A 25101-nucleotide genomic window follows, 5' to 3' on the forward strand; every position below is an offset into this window, starting at 1 on the left:
ACATAACAGAATCTAGAATCCCAAAATATACCATTCACAATGTCCAGCATCCAACGAAGAATAGTAGACAAGTAAAGAAACAGGAAATGTGATGCATAAGTCATCAATAAAAACCTCCTCCCAAAGGACACAAGTGTTAAAATTAGCAGACAAGAACTTTAATGCAGCTGTTAATAGTTTCAAAGACAAAAAGGAAAATTTATGCACAGTAGTTATCTCTACATACCTATTAAAATAGCTAAAATTAAAAAGACTGACAATACTAAGGGTTGGTGAGGATGTAGAGCAATTGAAACTCACATACATTGCTTATTGGGATATAAAATGGTACAGGCACTTTGAGAAAAGGATTGGCAGTGTCTTTTTAAATTATACTTGCCATAGAATTCATCCATTTCACTTATAGGTATTTATCCAAGAGAAGTATTTTTTCAAGAAACAAATATTTTTTAAAATGTTGACAAAAAGACTGGTACATTAATGCTCACAGAATCTTAATTCAGAGCAAAAAACTAGAAACAACTAAAATATCCATTGATAGGTGAATAGATTAACAAATAGACATATATTCATATAATTGAATGCTTCTTAGCAGTAACAAGTAAAAACTCTTGATACATACAACATGTATGAATCTCAAAAACATGATGCTGAACAAAAAAACCCAGATACAAAAAAATACATATTGTATCATCCTACTTATATGAAATTTTAAAACAAGAAGAAACTAATCTTGATTGACACAAAGCAGATCTGTGGTTGTTTGGAGCCAGGGCAGTAGAGAGCCTGACTGCAAAGGGACATGTAATACATTTTTGAAATGATAAAAATGTTCTATGTATTGATTATGATAATGATTACTTGAGCGTATACATTGTCAAAACTCACCAAACTATATAAAGTTCATTTTATTATATGTAAATTATGCCTCAATAAAGTTTATTTTACTCTTTTAAAAATAAAATGAAAGCAAAATAAATACAAGTTCAGATCAACAATATAAAGAATCTGGATGCCTGAGTGGCTCAGCGGTTAAGCGTCTGCCCTTGGCTCAAGGCGTGATCCAGGTTCTGGGATCGAGTCCCACGTTGGGCTCCCTGTGAGGAGCCTGCTTCTCCCTCTGCCTGTGTCTCTGCCTCTCTCTGCGTGTCTCGTAAATAAATAAAATCTTAAAAAAAAATACAGAGAATCATCACCATCAGACTCATACTACAAAAAATGTTAAGGAAAGTCCTTCAGACTAACAGGAAATGACACAAAATAATCTATAGGAAGAAATGAAGATCACCAGAAATGATAAATATGTGGGTGTGGTAGGCAGAATAATGGCCCATCAAAGAGGTTCCTGGCTTAATCTCCAGAATCTGTGAATATGATTGGTTACTTGGCAAAGGAGAATTAAGGTTGCTAATCAGATGACCCAGAGATGGAGAGATCATCCTGGATTATCTACCTGGTCCAAAGAAATCAGAAGTATCCTTAGAAATGGAAGACAGAGGGATGCCTGGGTGGCTCAACGGTTTAGCGCCTGCCTTGCCCAGGGTGTGATCCTGGAGTCCTGGGATTGAGTCCCATATTGAGTCCCACATCGGGCTCCCTGCATGGAGCCTGCTTCTCCCTCTGCATGTGTCTCTGCCTCTGTGTGTGTGTGTGTGTGTGTGTGTGTGTGTGTGTGTGTGTCTCATGAATAAATAAATTTTTTAAAAAATAAAAAAAAAGAGAAAGAAAGAAATGGAAGAGGGAGGCAGAGAATCACTGTCAGAGAGCTAATGGCCTCTAGAGACTGGAAAAGGAAAGGAAAGGAAAGTTTCTTCCCTCGAGCCTCCAGAAAGAATGCAACCCTGCTGCCCCTTGATTTTAGCCTGAGAACCATTTCACACCTCTAACCTCCAAAACTGTAAGGTATTATGTTTGCATTGGTTTACACCACTAAGTTTGTGCTAATTTGTTACAACAGCCATGGAAACTAGTGTTGAGGTTTAATATAAAAGTCTGGCTCAGGGCAGCCTGGGTGGCTCAGCGGTTTAGCGCCTGCCTTTGGCCCAGGGTGTCGTGATCCTGGAGTCCGGGGAGTCCCTGGATCGAGTCCTATATCGGACCACCTGCATGGAGCCTGCTTCTCCCTCTGCTTGTCTCTGTCTCTCTCTCTGTGTGTGTCTCTCGTGAATAAATAAAATCTCAAAAATGAAAAAAAAAAAGTTTGGCTTAATCTTTTTTTCTTCTCTTAATCTTTTAAAAATGTGTGTTACATGTTAAACACTATAAGCTATATTCTGGAGTTAAAAACACATGTAAATGTAGTATGTCTGTAGCTCAAAAGACTGGGCCAAAGTGGGAAAATGGAACTGTACTGCTGCAAGATTTCTATGTTTTATGTAGAGTAGTTCAATACTTATTCTATCAATCAGCAAGGGAGGGATGTTAAAATCTCAAATAGAGGGGCACCTGGCTGGCTCCATCAGAAGAGCATGTGACTCTTGATCTCAGGGTCATGAGTTTGAGCCCCACATTGAGAGTAGAGATTACTTAAAAGTAAATATATAGGGGCGCCTGGGTGGCCTGGTCAGTTAAGTGTCTGCCTTGGGGTCAGGTCATGATCCTGGGGTCCTGGGATCAAGCCCTGAGTTGGGCTTCTTGCTCAGAGGGGAGCCTGCTTCTTCCTCTCCCTCTGCCTGCCACTCCCCTTGCTTTTGCTCTCTTTCTGTCAAATGAAAAACTAAAATCTTTTTTTTTTTTTTTAAGATTTTATTTATTCATTAGAGAGAGGCAGAGACACAGGCAGAGGGAGAAGCAGGCTCCCCTCAGGGAGCCCAATGTGGGACCCGATCCCTAAACCCCAGGATCACGCCCTGAGATGAAAGCAGAGCTTAATCACTGAGCCATCCAGGAGTCCCTTAAAAACTACAATCTTTTATATATCAATCAATCATCAATCAATAAACTGAAAAAAAATCTCCAAAGAGGATTATGAATTTGGCCTTTCTGCAATTAGTTGTACCAGTATTTTTCTCCCCGCAATTTGAAAGGTCCTTTTATCATTATAAGATCTCTCTTTTTCTCTGGCAATTCTCCTTGTCTTATTTTTTTTTAAAGATTTTTATTTATTTATTCATGAGAGACACAGAGAGAGAGAGAGAGGCAGAGACACAGGCAGAGGGGGAAGCAGGCTCCATGCAAGGAGCCCGATGTGGGACTCCATCCCAGGTCTCCAGATCACGCGCTGGGCTGAAGGCAAGTGAAAAACTGCTGAGCCACGCAGAGATCCCAATAAAAATTTCTTAAAATATAATAAAATAAAATGCATTTCTTGGGGCATCTGTGTGGCTCAGTTAAGTGACCAACTCTTGATTTCAGCTCAGGTCATGATCTCAGGGTTGTGGGATGGAGCCCCAAGTTTAGCTCCAGGCTTAGCAGGGAGTCTGCTTCTCTCCTTCTCCCTCTGCCCATCCCCCTGCATGCATGCACAAGCTTTCTTGCTCTCCCTCAAATAAAAAAACCTTTAAAAAAAATAAATAAGGGCAGCCCAGGTGGCTCAGCGGCTTAGCGCTGCCTTCACCCCAGGGTGTGATCCTGGAGACCTGGAATCGAGTCCCATGTCAGGTTTCCTTCTCTCATGAATAAATAAATAAAATCTTTAAAAAATAAATAAATAAAATGCATCTTTTATAGACAGCATATAATTGGATCTTGTTTTTTTATTCAGTCTGATAGTCTATGTTTTAATTGCAATGCTTAATCCCCTTACATTTATTTATTTATAAAAATTTATTTATTTATTTGAGGGGGGCGCACATAGGTGGGGGGAGCGGCAGAGGGAGATGAAGAAGTTGACTCCTCGTTGAGAATGGAGCCCAACATGGGGCTCATCCCAGGACCCTGAAATCATGACCTGACCTGAAATCGAGAGTCAGATGCTTCATTGACTGAGCCCCCCAGGTGTCCCAGTCCACTTACAATTAGTGTAATTGTTGATACATTTGGACTTAAGACTGCCATTTGCTATTTGTTTTCTATTTGTCTCATCTGTTGATAGAACAAGCAGATAAAAATTCAGCAAGGATATACTAAAGCAACCCTATCAGGCAGCCCGGGTGGTTCAGCGGTTTAGTGCCGCCTTCAGCCCAGGGTGTGATCCTGGAGACCCGGGATCGAGTCCCATGTTGGGCTCCCTGCATCGAGCCTACTTCTCCTTCTGCCTGTCTCTGCCACTCTATGAATAAATAAATAAAATCCTTAAAAAAAAAATAAACCAACCCTATCAAATACTTTGACCTAATTGACATTTGTATAACATCATACACAACAATTGCAAAGTGCACATTCTTTTGAAGGGGATATGGAACATTCACCTAGAAAGGCCATATTCTATTCTGGACCATAAAAAATCTCAATAAATTTAAAAAAATAGACCTTATACAGAATATATTTTCTGGATTTCTGATAGAAATCAATAAGTTTTCTAGAAAGCCCTAAATACTTGGTAAGCAATATACTTCTCTTTTTTTAAGATATTATTTATTTATTCATAGACACAGAGGGAGAGAGGCAGAGACACAGGGAGAGGGAGAAGCAGGCTCCATGCAGGGAGCCCGATGTGGGACTCGATCCTGGGTCTCCAGGATCACACCCCAGGCTGCAGGCAGCGCCAAACCACTGTGCCACCAGGGCTGCCCAAGCAATATACTTCTAATTAACTCATGGCTAAAAGAAGAAATAGCAAAGGAAATCCTAAAAGTTTTACAACTGAATGATATTAATAATAAAGTATATAAAAAATGTATGAGATGGTAGCTCAGTTGGTTAAACATCTGACTCTTGACTTCTGCTCAGGTCATGATCTGAGGGTTGTGGGCTTGAGCCTCGAATAGGGTTCTGTACTGGGTGTGGAGCCTGCTTAAGATTCTCTCTCTCCCTTTGCCCCTTCCACGCTCTCTCTCTCAACAACAACAACGAAAAAGTACGAGATGTAGGTAAATCAGTGCTTAGAGAGAAATTTATAGCTTATATTATAAAATAGAGGCTTAAAAATCATTATCTAAGTTTCCACCTAAGAAACTAGAGGAAGATGAGCAAATTAAACCCAAAATAGAATAGAGGAAATAAAAATTAAAATTTGATGAGGTACAGAATGAACAATAGAGAAAATTAACAAAGCCAAAAGTTGATTCTTTAAAAAATATTAATAAAATGAGTAAACTCCTAGGAAGATCAATGAAAAATAAAATAAAGAAGCACAAATTATTTATATCAGGAATGAAAGAGAGGCTATGACTACAGATTTTATAAACACCAAAGGATAAATGGGAGAGGATCCTGGCAAGATGATGGCATTGGGGGCAGCATAGTCCTATCTCTTCAGATCCCCACATAAAAACTTACTCAGTGACTGGTGAGTAAATTAAAAAGAAAAAAAACACAGACAACATATATAACAAATTTGGTGACAAAGGCATCTCCACAACCCCCAAACACAAGCAAGTAGGAACAATAGCCACCAGGCCTGCGCAAGATCAGCATCTGTACAGGAGAAAGAAGGAAACCAAGGGATGGCCTCTGACAGAATGAGAACAGGAGAATTAAAAAAAAAAAAAAATGTACAGATAAGCAAGACAGGCCAATTGAGAGCAGTAAATGAAACTCGGAGGGATCTGCCATCTAAAATAGTAAGTGAAAAATAAATAAAATAAATAAAATAAATAAATAAATAAATAAATAAATAAATAAATAAATAAATAAATAAAAAATAAATAAAATAGCAAGTGAGCGCCAAGGGCCTGCAGTGAGGAGGTCTAAGGGGCGGGGGCAGGTCTGGCTCCTATGAATTGTCAAACTGACCCACCACAGCTTCCTTCTAGTACCGTGCTTCATACTGAGGAGAAGTTGCCTGGAGCGGATCAAAATGTAGTAGGGTGAGGACAACTCAGAGGAAGGAAAGGACCTAGGCTACCAGCATAGAGGAGGGGAAGAGAGCCAGGATATCCCAGAAAGCAAGCCAAAGTCACAGAAGAAGGAGCTCTGTGATGTTATAAATGTTTTTCCGAGCCCCATCTCATTCATTCATTCACAGAAAATCAATAATAAAAAAGCATCACAGTCAAATCCCATAGAAAGTTATTACAAAAGAACCATAAAAGTCACATGACTACGGATAATGAAACACACCAGAAAGGTATGCCACAAACAGACCAAAGCTGCTACTATTTCAAAACAAGCCAAAAGACACCGAGAACATGATATGATCATGAAAGGGCAACATAAATCAGAATTAGAAAAATTCGGGACACCTGGGTGGCTCAGCGGTTGAGCATCTGCCTTTGGCCCAGGGCGTGATCCCAGGATGCTGGATCGAGTCCCACATTGGGCTCCTTGTGGAGAGCCTGCTTTTCCATCTGCCTATGTCTCTGCCTCTCTCTCTCTTATTTATTATGAATAAATAAATACAATCTTAAAAAAAAGAATTAGAAAAACTCAGATGATGCAGCAGGACTCAGGGTGGAATGAGAAATAAAAGAAAAAAATCATTTTAGACATGAAGACTAAACTAGAAAGTACACAAGAACAGTGAACACAATAGATGATGCCTTAGAAAGGTGGAAAAGAGGAAATGATTAAAAATTTTAAAAATATGAAGAGATAAAGAGTTAGACATTGATAAATAATGAAAATAGGGAAAAAGATTTTAAAAATTGGATAGATGAGTCCCAGAAGAAAACCAGAGCAAAAGAACAGAATACTAAAAACTATTCAACAAAGTTTCCTGAAATAAAGAAAACTCGAAACTATGTATTTAAAGAACATACTGCAAAATTGAGAATATGGTCCCAAAATGACCAACACTAAGACATTCTAATGAAATGATGACATTTATTTTATGTTAAGGATTTTATTTTTAGGTAACCTCTACATTCAACATGGGGCTTGAACTTAGAACCCTGAGATCAAGAGTCATAGGGTCCTCTGACTTAGCCGGCCAGGTACTTCTGTAATGACTGAACTTTAAAGAAAATGAAAAAAATCCTTTGGGCATCTAAGCACACACACATATACACCACAGGAAATTTAAATCATCATGAGACTTTAACAGTACCACTTTATGCCAGAAGAAAATAAAGTAACATTTAAGAGACCCAAGAAAGGAAAGTGTGAACCTAGCAAAACAGACTTTATAAGTATAAAGGGCATAAACTTATCAACATGCAAGATCTCAGAGAACACTGTTGCCAAGTGCCCTTCCTGGGGGATCTACTAGAAAATCAGCTTCAGATAACAGTAGAATGACGTAAAGACTAGAGATTAATATTAATTATAGGATTACCTGTAGAACTGGGATGCCTGGGTAGCTCAGTGGTTGAGCGTCTGGCTTCGGCTTGATCCTGGTATGATCCTGGGGTGCTGGGATCAGGTCCCACATCAGGGTCCCTGCACGAAGCTTGCTTCTCCTTCTGCCTAAGTCTCTGCCCCTCTCTGTGTGTCTCTCATGAATAAATGAATAAAATCTTTAAAAAGAAAAAAGATTACTTATAGAACTAAAACCATATAATAAGGCTAAGAAGGAAAGATATATAATGATTATATTCCCCGACAATGTAGATTTACTACAAGGTTTTTTTTTTTAAGATTTTATTTATTTATTCATGAGAGACACACAGAGAGGCAGAGACATAGGCAGAGGGAGAAGCAGACTCCCTGTGGGGAACCCAGTGTAGGACTCAATCCCAGGACCCCAGGATCATGTCCTGAGCCAAAGGCAGATGCTCAACCACTGAGGTACCCAGACGTCCCTACTATAATGTTTTTTAATGAGGTAGAGAATGGGAAATAAATTTGTAAAATACCTTCTTAATGTTTTCAGTAATCATATTGGTGGTAGTATGAATATTGTTATTCTGAAAGTGCTTTGTGGATGAGATAAAAGAAATGAGTAATTATGGAGGATTCTAATTTTATTATCACCTATGTCCTTGAAAATCAGCATTCTCGGTATAGGAAAAAAAAGGGGCTAGACAAGAGATTGAGTAAAAGCTCTTTAATCTTGAATGTGAATTGAAAGTATTAATATGTACTCATGAGGTATTTTATCATATGTATGTTTGTGTGTTTGTGTGTGTGTGTGTGGGGGGGGTTATACACTATACAGCTGACCCTCGAAAAACATGGGTTTGAACTGTGCAGGTCCACTTATACATGGATTTTGTTTTTATGAATACAGTACAGTACTGTAAATGTACTTTCTCTTCCTTATGATTTTCTTAATAACATTTTCTTTTTTTCTAGTTTACTTTATTGTAAGAAAAAATATGTAATACATATAACATACAATATGTGTTAACCAACTTTTTGTTACCAATAAAGGTTCCAGTCAACGGTAAGCTAATAGTAGTTAAGTTTTTGCAGAGTCAAGTTACATGTGGATTTTCAGCTGGGTAAGGGGTCAGTGCCCCTAACCTATGCCATCGTTCAAGGGTCAACAGTACTGTTTTCTCTATTTTTGTATATTCTTGAAATTTTGTATGATATAAAACAAAATAACCACAAGTGATTAAAAGACATTAAATATATTTAAAACTACAAATTCACAATAATTTAAAGAGAGAGTAAAACAAAACAAAATAATTGAACACCAAGTTGCTAGGGCATCAGTTTACTAGTTTAAAAGGGATAAGTGCTGTAAGAGATTTAAGCATTCATCTTGCTATTCTGGTATAAACTTTATTTTAGGGTAACCAAATGGTCTAGAGGATGTGAAAAAGATTTTCTGTATAGAATTAGAACTAATAAAAGTCATCATTTTGTAATATCTTGTGAAATAGCCAATTTATGAAACAGATGTTAATGGATATTAAAACAATTTGGAAAAAGTTGACAGGAACTTTATGATGCAGAATCAGGCTATCACCACTTGAAAAATGGAAGGAGCCTGGGACCTGAAATGGACAGTGGAAGAGAGCTGTCTAGGCAGGAACACCTGTGCTTAAGTGAAAAATAAATCTTTACTGTGTTAAATCGCTGAAATACGGGGCAATTCATTGTGGAAGTTAGCTTATAGTAGTAAAGAATACCATTTATATATATTAAAACACATAAGCACACAATTACATATTTTTTTAAACATACAAATATATCCAAACACATACTAAAACATTAGAGGGTGTGCCTAGGTCAGGGAGAGGAATGAGAATTGGGGTCAGGGATCAAAAGAAGAAAATAAAGCAATAAAGGCCCTAGTTATTAACTGAGGATGAGAGTTCACCATGTTCTGAGAGGCATGGTTTAACTTATTAAGGAATAAAACATAAGGATTTATTTATTTTATTTTTTTAGAATCTTTTCAATATTTTTTTTAATTTTTATTTATTTATGATAGTCACACAGAGAGAGAGAGAGGCAGAGACACAGGCAGAGGGAGAAGCAGGCTCCATGCACCGGGAGCCCGACCTGGGATTCGATCCCGGGTCTCCAGGATCGCGCCCTGGGCCAAAGGCAGGCGCCAAATCGCTGCACCACCCAGGGATCCCAAACATAAGGATTTAAAAAGGTGACAATGAATCTACCCTTTTCAGAGAGCCCAGACTAGTTTGCTGGCAATTATCTTCTGCCTTGAGGAGCACAGAATGGTTTTAGAGAGGAGGCAGTGTTGAAGACAGAGCCTGCTGGAATCCACTACCATGTTCACTAGGAAAGTGTCAAGCCTCAAAATTCCCTAAACTGAGAATTTCTCCCTTCCGTCTCAGCTCTTCCTGGTAGTGATTATGTAAGAGGCACATTGCACACTTTCCAGACATGGGGCCTGGACCTGGCCACCTTCCCCTTGGCCACCCATCTTCCTGCCACCCTTCACTTCAAGCTTAGGGAACCTGGACAAAACACAGATGGATGCTGGGTGCATCCATCTACCCACCCTCCATCTCTGCTTTTGGTAGGCTGTATAATGGCTCTTCCACCAAAGATGTTCATGTTCTAATCCTCAAAGCCTGTGAATATCTTACCTTTTATGACAAAGGGGACTTTGAAGATAAGGTTAAGTAAGGATCTTGACGTGGGGAGATGATCCTAGATCTTCCCAGTGGGCCCAATATACTCCCAAGCGTATGTAATCACAACATAATCCTCATAAGAGAAAATAGAATTAGAAGAAATGAAAGCAGAGATCAGAGAGGAGAGAAGATGCCATTCTACTGCCTTGAAGACGGAGGAAGGGGCCATGAACCAAGGAATGCAAGCAGGCTCTAGAAGCCAGAAAAGTCAAAGAAATGGATTCTCTTCTAGAGTCTCCAGGAGGAATACAGATAGGTCAACACCTTGACTTTACTTCAGCCCAGTGAAACCGATTTCAGACTTCTGACCTCCTGAACTGTAATATATTGAATTTGTGTTGTTTTAAGCCGTTGTGCTCATTCATTACAGCGGCGGTAAGGAGCTAGTACACTGGCCCTGTCACTGGGCAGCATAACCTGTTCTCCTAGAAGAGTAACGTCTGTGACAGTGACAAGTGAAGAATCAGGGAAGGCTTCCTGGGCGCCCAAGCAGTCGGCTGACTCAGGTTCATATCATAGTTGATTTCGTACCTCTCTGACCTTGAGCAAACGTCTAAGCAACCATACATTGTTAGGAATGTGTTAGTTATAGGGTTGCTTTGAATTAAATAGAATAAGGTTTTAAATTACCTCCTACTATCTAATTACCCACTTTTTAAGAAAATAGGTCACATCTCCTGGTGGGTTTACACACATTCATTCTTTCATTCAATCATCAGGCGTCACTGAACACCCAGTAGCCCCTGGCACCATGCACAGTGAGCTTGTCTGCTACAAGCCCCGAGCCCTTCTCCCCTAGGCTGCCACTGAGCTTCCAGTCGGCCCAGTGTTAACCATACCATCCCATCCTAAATGTGGGCCCTTACACTTGCCTTGTATCTCCTTCATGGACTCATTCTGTCAGCACCCCGCTTTCCCCTCCTGGGCTTTGTTTCTGTAGCAGCCATGAACAGTCTCATCTTGGCCTTTACCCAAATGTGCCTACCCAGCTGTACTCCCTTGACCTGGGGAGCTCCTCGCCCACTCCACAGGACCCATCTGGATTTCCTCATCCCAAATCTCCCCACCCCCACCCCACATCTAACCTCCAGGTCTGAAATGCTGAGCTTCCCTGGAAAAACAGTTGGTCCAGGATGATTTTTCTTATATCTGCAGTCCAGATTCATGAGCCCTCTACCCAATCCAGGTCCAAGGTTCTCCTTCCTCAGAGCCTATAGCTCTTTCTCCAAACACTGAGCTGCCTCTCTAGAGTGGGGTTAAGAACCCAAATATTAAACTGGAGAAATTTCTTTCTGTTCTTTCGGCTTGGGTGATGTCAACTGGGTGGGGTGAGGGAACCAACAGTCTGGCCAAGTGATGACACTGTGGGCAGACAGGCAAGGGGCTCTCTAACCCAGCATTGGTGTAGATCTACAATGGTGACACTGGACAAGTCTCGGCCCTCTTCAGGCCTGTCTCTCTACCTGTCTGTGCACAAAGGGGCTGGTCTGTCTCCTTGAACTTAGGGCTTCTGTGCAGTTACCCCGGCAATGGTACATAATGGCCACAAGAGGGTGCGCAACCTCTTCAGCTCAGAAGTGTGTAGCCTACCCAAAGGAGTACACTGCACTTCAAAAAGGAATACAAGGCTTTGAAATGAAAAGGTAGTTTACCCAAGAGTACATTACAAAATGGCAACAGAGTAGGCACTGGAAAGGAGTATCTGAATTCCCAGCCTGAGGGGGCGGCAGGTGCCCCAAGTCCAGGAGAAGTGGCACAGAGAGGGCTGGCAGGTGGCAAAGGAGGAGGGGCTAAGAATATGCTTTAGAGAGTTCCATCACCTTGAGGAGATAGGAGAGAGTCTTTAGGAGAGAGCTACAGACTGAATGTATTGCCGCCAAACGACCGGGCGCAGTGCTTGCAGAACAAAACCTGAGGAATTTAGGGGAAGTGGAGATGAACTTGGCTTCCTTCCCTTCCCCAGCAGAGAAAGAAAAGTAAAGAAACTGCAGGGGTTATTTTAGGATTGGAGGAAGACACCTCCACACAAGACGGCACAACAACTAGGTAAGGATCACCTGACATCCTTTTCTCTTTTTTGCCTTCCTATAATTAGTCTCAGGCCCCAGGAAAGACAAGGACCAAAATAGGGGCAGTTAGCTGGGGTTCCAAGGGTTAATCGCCAATAATTCATTCTCTGACATCAGTCACAGCCCCTGCTCTCACCACCGCTGTCCCTGCCGCCCAATCTGTCCCCTCCTTGGGCTCCAGGTTGGCAGCTTCTGTGAATTCTTTCTTCGTTGTAATTCCCTAGGGTCCAAGGACCCAGGCCCAGAACCGGTCTCCTGCCCTCTCCTCAGGTCCCAGGCATCTAGGGCTTGCTCTAAGGGAGGAAGGAAAGTAGGCTTCCCCCCTTCACCATCTCTCCCCCTCCCAGGATGTGGGCCCTAGGACCAAAGGGCCTCTGTCTTTCCCTGCCACCCCCCACCCCCCACCATCCATTGTAACCCAGACAAGGGGAGTTCTTGTGTCTCAGCCTCTGGCAGGCATCCTTGTGACCCTATGCTGGAAGGTCCCGGGCAGGATGGGGGAAGGGAAATCATGGGATCAGAGAAGACACCTCCCCACTTTAGAAATTATGATACACCCCCCCCAGAGCCCAGAGACTTCAAGCTTCTCCTCCCTCAGATTTCCATCAGCAATGGGGAAAGAAGGTGTTTGGGGGGGAGAAATGGGGAAACTCATCTGCATATAAAAGGCCTGAGGCCCCGAAGTGGAAGTGGAAACCGAGAAGGTGTGGAGACACAAAAGCTGAACCTCCTGGCAGACAGATTTGGAGCCAGAATACAAGAAGGGGGGCAAGCCAGGGACAGGGTAAGACAGGGGACCAAATAGGGCAGGCCATACAAACTTGTGAGAGCTGTGGGTAGAGGCCCCGGCATTTCCCTTCCTAAACGCACAGATATAGGACTACTGGCATCAGACAGGAATGTGGCCACAGAGGAAGTGAGACCCTCTGGACTAAAATGAGAACATTCCATTTAAAAAGTAAGAATCTTTCTGAAAAGAAGCACAAATCCCTGGCAGTGAGCAGCTTTCCTCCCAGGAGGGGGGAATGTCCCCACTTGCAAGAAATAATGGTATAGAGAGTAAATGGTATGGTCTCACTTAGCAGCAGGGGCTCAGCCACCTGCATACTGACCCCTAAGGACCCGTACCAAAGAGAGGCTAACCCATCTTGGCAGGAAGTGACATCACTCACCAGACAGGAAGGGGTGGTTCTACCAACCCCAAAGGCTTCTGGGAGGGCCAATCCATGGAGGGTTGGCCCTGAATGTCCATGTCCCTCCACAATCTCCATCTTGGCCAAGAGGGGGGCCAAGGCTCCAAGATGTTGGGTGAAGTCATTGCACCCCCATCTCTTCTTCAGCGATCTCCTAGGGTTCCTAAATCCCTCAAATCCTGACCTAGTTGCAGGGGCACGGGAAGAGATACTATCACACCAGGAGCCACGGGCCAAGCCTCTAGAGTCAATGTATCTGTGGAAATAGCTCTAGGGTCCCAATAATGGAGGGATAAAGGACAGCCTCCTCAGGGACCAAAAGGATGGTAAGACCAGTTTCCATGGTAACTGATTTCAATGTAGCCTCTTCCTAGCCCCAGAATGAGGGAGAATAAACTTCTAGGGAGACCAGGGCCTAGCGATAAAAGAGCCACAGGAATACAAAAGGGTGGGAAAGTTATTATAAGAAGGTCACGTCATCCTGGCACTGCCCCCAGTACCAGTGGGCCTCAAAGCCCAGTTTGGCACCTTCATCCTCTAGGGGCTCAGGAGGTCCACCATGGAGCCCCTCCCCTGGGGGCTTCCATACAGCCCTCAAGCTCCCTAGTCTGCTGGCTGTCGGGTCCACCTCAGTCCTGGCCCTGTCCCCACTGGGTATAACCTTTGCCCAGTCCGTCTCAGGGCGGGGAGCACCAGGGGGGCCCTGTTCATCCAGCTCGCTGGGGGCCACCGTGTCTAGGAAGCTGCCAATGGAGAGACTGTCCAGCCGGTCCATGGAGCTAGTGTCTGGCAGGCTGTCCCAGCTGCCTCGCCTTGAGTGGCCTGGGCTCCCGCCTGTCAGGCTATACTGGCTGCTGGTGAGGCTGCTGCAGTGGCTGGTCAGTGTCCCCCTCTCCTCCAACAGCCAGCGCACAGCCTCGATGCCCTCATTCAAGCTCAACAGCTGCTGCAGGATCTTCACATCGATGGCTCGCAGGTAAACCTGGGGGAGTGGGAGAAGGAATTAGTCCGAGGTTCTGAGACATGGGTTTCCCAAATCTTTCCAGAGGCCCCATTTTGTAGCTCAGCCAACCACGCCTCAATTTCAAGAAGCCTGGGAATAGAAGCATGGTGGGTTTTAGAGTGTGGGCTTTAGAAGCAGACAGATTATTGTTAAATATCTCAGTTCTGGGGGCGCCTGGGTGGCTCAATCGGTTAAGATCAATCAAGACCCGAGGTGAAGGCCATGATCTCGGGGTCCTGGGATCAAGCCCCGCGGAGCCTGCTTCTCCCTCTCCCTCTGCTGCTCCCCCTGCTTGTGCTCTCTTTCTCAAATAAATAAATTAAAAGAATGAAATAAAATCTTTAAAAAGAATCTCAGTTCTACCACTGATTAGCTATATGATTGTGGACAACTTTCTTACATTCTCTGAGCCTTGGTTTCCTTGTTTGTAAAACAAGGCTAACTCACTCATCTACAGGATGGCCGCGAGAAGTCTGAGATGCTGTTTATTAAGTACGCAACATCGGGCTTGACACAGAGTAAGGTCTCAGTAAATGTTTAGTATTGAAATCTGATCCTACTGAGCTTTGAACTTCATAGATAGGGTATTAACTACTGAAACAGTCCAGATTCGAAGAACAGCCTAATAGGCTGTGTTGCCTGGTGCTGATTAGGAAGTGGACTGGGCCAAAGGGAGGCAAGAGCTATGGAAGAAAGAGGAAGCTAACCTGGTTCCCCAGACCCTTCAGGGTGTTGGCAGCTGTTGTTCAAAGGGTCAGAATCCTATTGGCTGGGGATTCAGGCCTTGTCTTCACCACACACCTGTCTCCCTGTCTATACTGGGAGTAAGGATGACTTATTGGGTCATCTCCAGGGTCCCTCCCAGCTCAGATGCCAGAAGTTATTTTCCCCAAACACAAGTCTGGATCTGCCCCTCCCCTTCTCAAGAGCCTTTCTGAGCTTTGTGCTGCAATTAGAGAATAAAATCTGAACACTTCAGCAGTCGGCACCCAAAAGCTGTCAAAATATAGCCCTGGCCCTTCTCTCAGCTATTCCTTAGGTATATTTCCCTGGGAGCCCCAGGTCTTGTCACACGTGACTTTCTGATTTTGTTTTATTTAGTTTTCCTTTTTTTTTTTTTTTAAAGATTTTATTTATGCATGAGAGACACAGAGAGAGAGATGCAGAGACATAGGCAGAGAGAGAAGCAGGCTCCATGCAGGGAGCCCAATGTGGGACTCGATCCTGGGACTCCAAGATCATGTCCTGGGCCGAAGGCAGGTGCTCAACTGCTGAGCCATCCAGGCGTCTCTAGTTTTCCTTTTAATTAATGTAATGGATGCACATAAAGAGGCAGTTATCTTGAAAGTAATAGGCTCCCATCCTAAACCTAAATCTCACTTCCCACAGACAACTAGTATCCATTTTTTTTAGGTGTTTATTTTGGTGCTTATCTTCGAATATCCAAATAACATGCTACTCATTGACTTTTTTTTTTTTAAGATTGTATTTATTTATTCATGAGAGAGGCAGAGACATAGGCAGAGGGAGAAGCAGGCTCCTTTTGGGGAGCGGATGCGGGACTCAATCCCAGGACCACGGGATCACTCCCTCAGCGGAAGAGAGATGCTCAACCACTGAACCACCCAGGCGTCCCTACTCATTGACTTTTAAGTTGTAGGTGCTTTCTGTTGACTTCCCACATGATGGAAGGTTAAGGATTTAACTTTCATCCTACTACCCATTCCTCTGCCACACAGACACCTTTCCCATTTCTCTGTATCCCCAATATATGCAATAAAATGAGTTATTTGGTGATTACCTTATAAGGATTTGGAAACGCTATTCATAGCGAAGTTGTATAGTTTACTATGCTTACTTTTCATTTCTTACTTCATGTTTAGAATTATACCTTAGGGATCCCTGGGTGGCTCAGCGATTAAGCGCCTGTCTTCGGCCCAGGGTGTGATCCTGGGGTCCTGGGATCGAGTCCCGCATCGGGCTCCCTGCATGGAGCCTGCTTCTCCCTCTGCCTGTGTCTCTGCCTCTGTCTCTCTCATGAATAAATAAATAAAATCTTTAAAAATTATACCTTAGAATAACAATAGATATATATCAAACCTTATATAATTATTCATTATTATCAGACTATATTACTATTACACTATACTACTGCTACTCTATTGCTTAGTTTGCTACATAGTGATCAGTAAGTTATCACAAAACCCCCTCCCAACTGTCTGAGTTTTCCTCTCAAGGCATTTTTTTTTTTTTTTTTAGTATTTTATTTACTTATTCACAAGAGAGACAGAGAGAGAGGCAGAGACACAGGCAGAGGGAGAAGCAGGCTTCCCGTTGGGAGCCTGATGCGGGACTCCATCCCAGGATCCTGGGATCATGCCTCGAGCCAAAGGCAGACACTGAGCCACCACCCAGATGCCCCTTCCCCTCAAGGCATTTAAACAAATCACATATTCTACTTATTTTGTGTTCTTAGAGGGAGCTCTTCAGGAGCCTTCTGATCTGCTCCAATCTGAGCCTCCTGCACAACTGTCCTCTAGGGATCCTCCTTCATCGTCATCCTAGGGATTCTCTGCTTCTTTTCCCGGGTCGGAGCCTGGTTTCCTGGATCCCATGTCTTCTTCTTTCTTGATTTACATCTTCATTATGTCTGGTGCTTTTCCTCCAGGTCCTCCAGTAGCTTCCTGAGAAAGTCTACACAGGAGCTACATTTGTTGAAGCTTCACCTGTCTTAAAATGCTCTTCTCCCCTCACACTGTTGACAGTGTGACACATATAGAATTCTAGGCTGAAAATAATTTTTCTTCTGGACTCAAGACATTGTTCCATTGTCTTTTAATTTTCAGTGTTACACTTGAAAAGGCTGATGCCATTAGGATTCCTGATCATTTGTATGTGACCATCTTCCTATTCTTTCTGGAAGTTTTTAGAATTTTATCTTTGGTCTCAGTGTTCTAAACTATCCCAATAATTTGCCATGGGGTGTCTATTTTCATCCATTGAACTGGCCACTCGGACCCTTTTATTTTTTTTTTAAGATTTATTTATTTATTTCAGAGAGGGAGAGAGAAGAGGGGCAGATGGAGAGGGAGAGGGCAAGCGGACTTCCTGCTGAGCATGGAGCCTGTCATTGGAGTAGGGGAGGCGGTAATCCACTTGGAGATCCTTACTTGAGCTGAAGCTAAGAGCTAGATGCTCAACTGACTGAGCCATCCAAGCACCCCTTGTTGGGCTCTTTTAAACTGGAGACTTGGGACACCTGGGTGGCTCAGTGGTTGAGAGTCTGCCTTTGGCCCAAGGCGTGATCCCAGGGTCCCCAGATTGAGTCTGGTATCAGGCTCCCTGCAGGGAGCCTGCTTCTCCCTTGGCGTATGTCTCCACCTCTTTCTCTCTCTCTGTCTCTCATGAATCAATAAATAAAATATTTTTTATTTTATTTTTTATTTTATTTATTCTTTTTTTATAAAATATTTTTATTTATTTATTTTTTTAAATTTTTATTTATTTATGATAGTCACAGAGAGAGAGAGAGAGAGAGGCAGAGACATAGGCAGAGGGAGAAGCAGGCTCCATACACCGGGAGCCCGATATGGGATTCGATCCCGGGTCTCCAGGATCGCGTCCCGGGCCAAAGGCAGGCGCCAAACCGTTACGCCACCTAGGGATCCCATAAAATATTTTTAAAACCCCAAAACTGGAGGCTTATGTCCTTCAGTTCAGGGATATTTTCTTTATTTCTTTGATGATTATTTTTCCTCCACTATTTTTCTGTTTTTTCTGGAAATTCTATTATTTGAATAGAGGGTGTCCTGGATGGATCCTTTTTTTCCCTCTTCCATCTTTTCTATATTTGTTCTAGTTTATGAAATATTTCAACATTATCAGTCCTTCTATTAAGTTTTTCATATTTTCCTGTCATGTTTTTATTTCTCTATGAGTTATTCTAGTTCTCTGAATGTTTTTGTTTTTTAAATTTTTTTCTGAAGATTTGAGAGAAAGTACACACTTGAGCAAGCAGCAGGGGAGAAGCAGAGGGAGAGAGAGAATCCCCAGCAGATTCCACTCAGGGCTCAATCCCATGACCCTGAGATCATGATCCGAGCTGGAATTAAGAGTCAGATGCTTGATGCAGAGCCACCAAGGGACCCCTGAATGTTTTACTTTTTATAGCTTTCTGCTGTGGCTGCAATATTATCTCTTATCTTTTTTTTTTTTTTAATTTTATTTATTTATGATAGTCACACAGAGAGAGAGAGAGAGAGAGAGGCAGAGACACAGGCAGAGGGAGAAGCAGGCTCCATGCACCGGGAGCCTGACGTGGGATTCGATCCCGGGTCTCCAGGATCGCGCCCTGGGCCAAAGGCAGGCGCCAAACCGCTGCGCCACCCAGGGATCCCATCTCTTATCTTTTTAGGGACATAATAAATGATTTTTATAAGTTCTCATCTCCCAGTATGATCTCCATTTCATTCAAGGTGTTTTTTCTTTTTATTTATGTCTATATAGTTAGAGGGTCTCATCAGATGTCTTAGAGCCTTTAGCAGCTGCTCATACTTCAGAATGATCTCTAAAAAGTTAATTGAAAGCTTTATGTACATATGTGAGCCTTGCCAACTCTGAGTCTCACTAAGAATTATCTGGCTGGGTTATTTGGGTTAGCCAGTACCTCTTGTGGTATTTTTCTGTTGGGCTCACCATATTCTACCCATATCAAGAATGTAATGCAAGCAGGGACATCTGGGTGGCTCAACAGTTAAGTGTCTGCCTTTGGCTCACATATGACCGTATATGCCTTGGTCGTGATCCCAGGGTCTGGGATTGAGTCCCACATTGGGCTCCCTATGAGGAGCTTCTCCCTCTGCCTGTGTCTCTGCTCTCTCTCTCTCTGGGTCTCTCATGAATAAATAAATAAAATATTTTTTTTAAAAAAAAAGAATATAATGTAAGCAAAGCTGCCAAGTAAGGGGAAAGGCTGGAAGGGTATTTAACTTATGCTTTTTCCTTAATCTTTCTTTTTTTTTTTAAGATTTATTTATGAGACAGAGAGTGTGTGTGTGCGTGTGCACGTGCAAGGGAGTGGGGTGGGGGTATAGATTGGGGTGGGGGAGAGGCAGAGGGAGAGAGAATCTCAAACAGACTCCCCACTAAGCACGAAGCCCAACATGGGACTTGTTGAGATCGCCCTGAGATCGTGACCTGAGCTAAAAAGAAGAGTTGGATGCCTAACTGACTGAGCCCCCTGGGCGTCCCGACTTAATCCTTCTTTTTTTTTTTTAAAGATTCTATTCAGGGATCCCTGGGTGGCGCAGTGGTTTGGCGCCTGCCTTTGGCTCAGGGCGCGATCCTGGAGACCCGGGATCGAATCCCACATCGGGCTCCCGGTGCATGGAGCCTGCTTCTCCCTCTATCTGTGTCTCTGACTCTCTCTCTCTGTGACTATCATAAATAAATAAAAATTTAAAAAAATAAAGATTCTATTTATTAATTAATGAGAGAGACTCATTAACGTGGGACTGGATCCCCGGACTCCAGGATCAGGCCCTGGGCTGAAGGCGGCGCTAAACCGCTGAGCCACCCAGGCTGCCCTACTTAATCCTTCTTGCTCTCAACTTTACATAGTGTCTCTCAATCTGGAGATCTTCTAGTTCTAGTTTTTAAAAAAATATCAGTTGAGGGATCCCTGGGTGGTTTAGTGCCTGCCTTCTGCCCAGGGCATGATCCTGGAGTCCCAGGATCGAGTCCCATATCAGGTTCCCCACAGGGAGCCTGCTTCTCCCTCTGCCTGTGTCTCTGCCTCCCTCTCTGTGTCACTCATGAATAAATAAATAAAACCCTAAAAAAAATTGATCTATCTTATCAATTGATAAATGTTTATTAAATTATTCATGAAATAACTGTCTTACATCTAGAATGATAAACCAGAATATGACCAAGTGCTGATACACTAAGCGGAATACAGGCACTGGAATTAAACACACCTGGATTCAAATTCCAGTTATGCCATTAATGAACCACAGGATATTGGAATGTTTTCCCCTTCATTTCTTCATTGTAAAATCAGGATACTATCTCATTTAAAGGTTTATTTCAGAGGTACCTGGGTGGCTCAGTGGTTGAGCATCTGCCTTCAGCTCAGGTCATAATCCCAGGGTCCTGGAATTGAGCCCCGCATGGGGCTCCCTGCTCAGTGGGGAGACTGCTTCCCTTTCTCCTCTCTGTTCATGCGTAATCTCTTGCTATCTCTCTCTCTCTCTCAAGTAAATAAAATCTAAAAAAATTAAGAATAAAGGTTTATTTTTAAAAATGGAAGGAACATATTAACATGCACAGGATATTGCCTGACAAATATCAATTCATAAATGGTAGCTATTTTGCTTTATATGTTATTTCTTTTTTTTTATTATTATTATTTATTTATGATAGTCACACAGAGAGAGAGAGAGAGGCAGAGACATAGGCAGAGGGAGAAGCAGGCTCCACGCACCGGGAGCCCGACGTGGGATTCGATCCTGGGTCTCCAGGATCGCGCCCTGGGCCAAAGGCAGGTGCTAAACCACTGCGCCACCCAGGGATCCCCCACATTGGATTTTAAGTGCCTGTATCCTTGTCTTAATTTACCCGTAGACTGTGAACTCTCTGAGATCAAGAAATGGTATCTTTTCTTCCTTTAACACAATGTGATGCCTATAAGAAACACTTAATGAATATTGTTTCATAACTGGACAGATTAAATCTATCTTAAGGAAGAGCAGAGAAGACTTCCTAGAGGAGGTGGCATTTGAGGCTGGGGCTTGAAGGATGAATAAAGTCAGCGGGAATTTCAATTCAAGATGGCAGATTGAACACATGCATTTACCTCTGTTTCCTTCTGAAACTTCACTAAAAAGCCAGTAGATGGATTATTTTAAAAGCCATGAAACTATTATGACAACAAACACAGGAGAGAAGATGATAGGAACAAAATTTTGGAAGCAGGAAAGCAGAAGGAAGAGTGGTAACTTAGTAGACCTGAAAAAAGCTAACTTCTAAGCCAGCAGCAAGGAAAGCTGAAAAGCAAAACATTTTGCACTACAGAAACCTTCAGAGGTCTCAGGACTTAGAAGCACCAGGTATTTCTGGAACTGGGGGCACAGATGAAGCTGAAAACAAAAGGGTTTGTGAATGTCTGCTTAAGAATCGTACTCTAGGGCAGCCGGGGTGGCTCAGCGGTTTAGCGCCACCTTCAGCCCAGGTTGCGATCCTGGAGACCCGGGATCGAGTCCCACATCGGGCTTCCTGCATGGAGCCTGCTTCTCCCTCTGCCTGGGTCTCTGCCTCTCTCTCTCTGTGTCTCTCATGAATAAATAAATAAAATCTTTTTTAAAAGTTTAAAAAATTAAAATAAAAAATTTTTTAAAAAACTGTCTTTCCAGAGTACAAACCTGACCATGTCACTCCTTAATGAAGACTCTTCCAGAAAGCCCACCCTGGGTTCCAATAATTTGTCATCCTGTACCAGAGTTACTAGTCTGTCTCCCTCCTTCCTGTGAACTCAGACCGTGAGCTCCCTGAGAGCAGGCCTTGCACAGTTCTCTGATGGCACACAGCCTCAGATCAGATAGGTCAGGTTCAGCGCTGATTCTCTTGCCTTTACTATCCTTGGCCTCTCTGGTGGTCTCCAGGATTCAGGGGGTTGAGCTTTACCGTGTTGAAGGGAAATGAATCTGAGAACTAGACTGTATAGCCCTGCGACAGTGGGATTCCCTGACTGTGACAGCATGGCTCCCCAGAATAGAAAAAAGCAACACTTTCTTGCCAGAAAAAGAAACACTCATTCCATACCATCTCTTTGGAAACAGAAGGGATAAGCACCTCAGGAGAGAGGCAGACTCAAAGGCCACTCCAACCCAGTTCTTTTCCCTGAGGAGATTCAGGTCCCCCACTACCCCTCTTAACACCTCCCCCATCAGACTCTGCTCAGTCCCAGGGTCACGAGTATGGCTTCCTCCTTGCTCAATCCAAATCAGGCCCTGGGGTAAAGCCAGGAGATTCCAGGCTCAGCTCCCTGGCCAAGGATTGAGATTCTCAGACTAACGTTACTAGGACTATCTGGTCCCACAAGCCCCTGTCCCTTCATCCTCCAAGAATCAGGAAAACTGAGATCAACAGAAAGTCAGGGCTCTACTCAAGACCTCAAAATGGGGAACCCTGGGTGGCGCAGCGGTTTGGTGCCTGCCTTTGGCCCAGGGCGCGATCCTGGAGACCTGGGATTGAATCCCACGTCGGGCTCCGGTGCATGGAGCCTGCTTCTCCCTCTGCCTGTGTCTCTGCCTCTCTCTCTGTGTGTGACTATCATAAATAAATTAAAAAAAAAAAAAAAAAAAAAGACCTCTAAATAATTCAGAAGCTGAGTCAGGACTTGAACCCAGGACATCCCCCTCCTTGCCTAAAGCTTTTTTTCAGGTTGCCCTGTGAGGGTGGGTTGTCGCAGCAACAGTTGTTTGAGTAGGAGGATTAAGTAGGGGAGGTTGCCATTGTTTCCCTTCCCACCAACCCCAGAGTCTGGCTGGTTCACTGAACCTGGGAGAGGGGGAGGGAAGCAAGAGGAAAAGGAGCCTAGAGGCAGGAATAACCTTGGCCTTAGGAGCATGACTGCCCACTCCCTGCATGATTGCTGGGAGAGGGACAGTTGGAAGGACTGTGTTCAGAGAGCTTGGAACAGTTCTGCCACTGAAACCCTCTGCCCAGCCCCCACAGTGGGCAGGGCTGAGTACACAATGACATCAATGACATCTTGGCCAAGGAAGGAGAAAGGAATAAGGGAGGGAGCCTTTCCCTGTTCTGGCCCCCAGCAGGCCCCCTCCTTCATGGGCAGCCTAGAGTCCCAGGCCAGGCTAGGTCGAGAATGCAGAGACCTAATCAGAAGTTAAATGTACCCCCTTTAAAGTTTACAGACAGGTAATCTCCATCAAAGGCAAAAGAATCAGAACCAAAGAAGAGGCAGGGCTCCTCCACTGGTTCCCTGTGTGAGGCCAGGCGAGCCCCTTAACACCGGCAAGCCTGCCTCATCTACGCGATGGGGGAACGATGACTGCTTTTCCCACTTCAATGACATAAAGCGTCTTTAAAGTCTTTAAAGTGGCACAAAGCAGATCTCAATGGTAAAGATGTAAAGTGCAGGCAGATGGTCTGAGTTCAAAGGCTGGCTCTGCTTTTTACTTTTTGTACGACCTTGGGCAGTTACTTAACCTCTCGGTGCCTCAGTTTCTTTATCTATAAAATATCACTTGCCTAATAGGGTTGCTGTGAGGAGTAAGAGAATATTTTGTCAAGTGCTCAGCATGATGCCTGGCACCACTTTATACGATGAAGCAAAGTCAAGCCCCTCCCTCAGGTGGGCAGTCACAGGCCTGCTCTGAAGAATTTGGTATTTACCTCCAACCTTCAGGGCCAAGCACACACTTGGCATTTAAATCCTTCCCCCAAGGAGCCTTCCCTGATTGCTCTGCTCAGAAGGCTCCGGTCTCAGCCTAAGAGCCCCCATGCCCTCCTCTGCTCTCTCACAGCCCAGCTAGGCAGATGGTGGGCTCCAGAAAGACCTATTAGCTGACACACTCACTGTGGCCTCCTGGTTCTGAGCCAGAGAGAATTCTTCAGTTCCCCAGAACTGGCTGCAGAGTGGTGGCAGGTGTAAATTACCCCCTTCACTGGAACCAGGGCCTTGGGGAGCCTGGGCAGCCCCAAATGCCCTTCTGGCTCTGAATCTAGACTAGCAGCAACAAAGGAGGGGGAGGGTGCCTGTTTCCTTCTCTTCTCCCCAAGAAGGTACGAGATACAAAAATCCAGTATACCTGGGGGGCTCAGAGGCGATGAAGCCAATGCTGATGGTGCTATTACTCTGATGCCCGGGGTTCTAGGAACTTCCAAGTACTTTAAGTGGGGGTTGGGGAGGGGGGTTTGGGGAAAGGGAGGATGTTTTTTTTGTGGCTCTAGTCCAGGCAGTTTTCACCCAGATCTCTTCCAAGCTGAATCTTGTCATGAACACTGAGGCCTCAGATGAGCAAACTCTGGGCCCAGTTTGCACCAAAAGAAGAAACTGGTTGCCCCATAACGGAGGCCAGGGGAGAGATGGCCCCTGGTGGAGGGGTGGGGTGGGGAGGGGAGAGATTTGGGCTCTGCTAGGTTCTCAGTGCTTCCCAGCCTCACCTCTCCCCTCCCAATTATTTGGTAGGAAAAACTTCCAGGAGCCAGTGCCTCCCACCTCAAGTCTTCAGGACCCATCAACGCCCCACTCACCTTTGGGAGGGGCAATTAATGAACCCCGGGGTTTAAGGATTGATCTGGGAGGGATCCCGAGGAGTTAGGTAGGGAGTCTTAACTCTCGCCTCTCCAGCCCAACTCTGGGGGCATAAGTCTGTCCCTTCCAACCCGGCTGGGGACTCCGGCCCCGGCCCCCGCAGCCCACACTCACCAGCTCCATCCTCAGCGCCATGATCTTGTCCCCCAGGCCGTGGCCCGCGCCAGGCGCCCCCGGGAGCAGCGGGGCGCCAGAGGTTCCCGGCTCCCCTTCGCCTCGCAGCCCGCGGAGCAGCCCTTCGGGGGTCTTCCTGCCCACCTTGCCCTCCACATCTCGCAGGTCAGGCGTCTGGGACTCCGCAGTCCCCTCCATGCGGGCCTACGGCTGAAGAGGACCGGGCGGCCGGCCGGCTGGGGCTGGGTCGCGGGGGTCCTCGTCTCCCGGCTGCCGGCGCCCAGCGGAACCGGTGGGTCCCCGCCCGCGCCGCGCGGGGGCGGGCGGAGGGCACCGTAACTCTCAGAAAAGC

At 44.4% G+C, this 25101-nt stretch overlaps 1 protein-coding gene across 2 annotated transcripts; it reads right to left on the minus strand.

The window, feature by feature from the left end:
• Positions 1–136: 136 nt before the first annotated feature.
• On the minus strand, positions 137–25080 carry LURAP1 (leucine rich adaptor protein 1). Of its 2 annotated transcripts, none has more exons than XM_072772327.1 (3): positions 24750–25080; positions 13276–14278; positions 137–1168 (listed from the first exon to the last, which is right to left on the minus strand). In XM_072772327.1, exons 1-2 carry the CDS (start codon positions 24945–24947, stop codon positions 13757–13759), a joined length of 720 nt encoding a protein of 239 aa, XP_072628428.1. In that variant the 5' UTR covers positions 24948–25080; the 3' UTR covers positions 137–1168; positions 13276–13756. The 2 variants fall into 2 exon arrangements, with proteins under 2 accessions (XP_072628428.1, XP_072628427.1); XM_072772326.1 differs by having other exon boundaries at positions 7316–14278.
• Positions 25081–25101: the final 21 nt, after the last annotated feature.

Source organism: Canis lupus, chromosome 13 (assembly GCF_048164855.1).
Source record: "Canis lupus baileyi chromosome 13, mCanLup2.hap1, whole genome shotgun sequence".
In the NCBI taxonomy this organism is placed as follows: Eukaryota; Metazoa; Chordata; class Mammalia; order Carnivora; family Canidae; genus Canis; species Canis lupus.

Bases quoted from the DNA above. Each gene is read 5' to 3' on its own strand.
- LURAP1 (XM_072772327.1), bottom strand. From the start codon at position 24,947: ATGGAGGGGACTGCGGAGTCCCAGACGCCTGACCTGCGAGATGTGGAG. The intron at 14,279-24,749 runs GTGAGTGTGGGC...CCACTCCCCCAG, and splicing joins TGGCGCTGAGGATGGAGCTG to GTTTACCTGCGAGCCATCGA.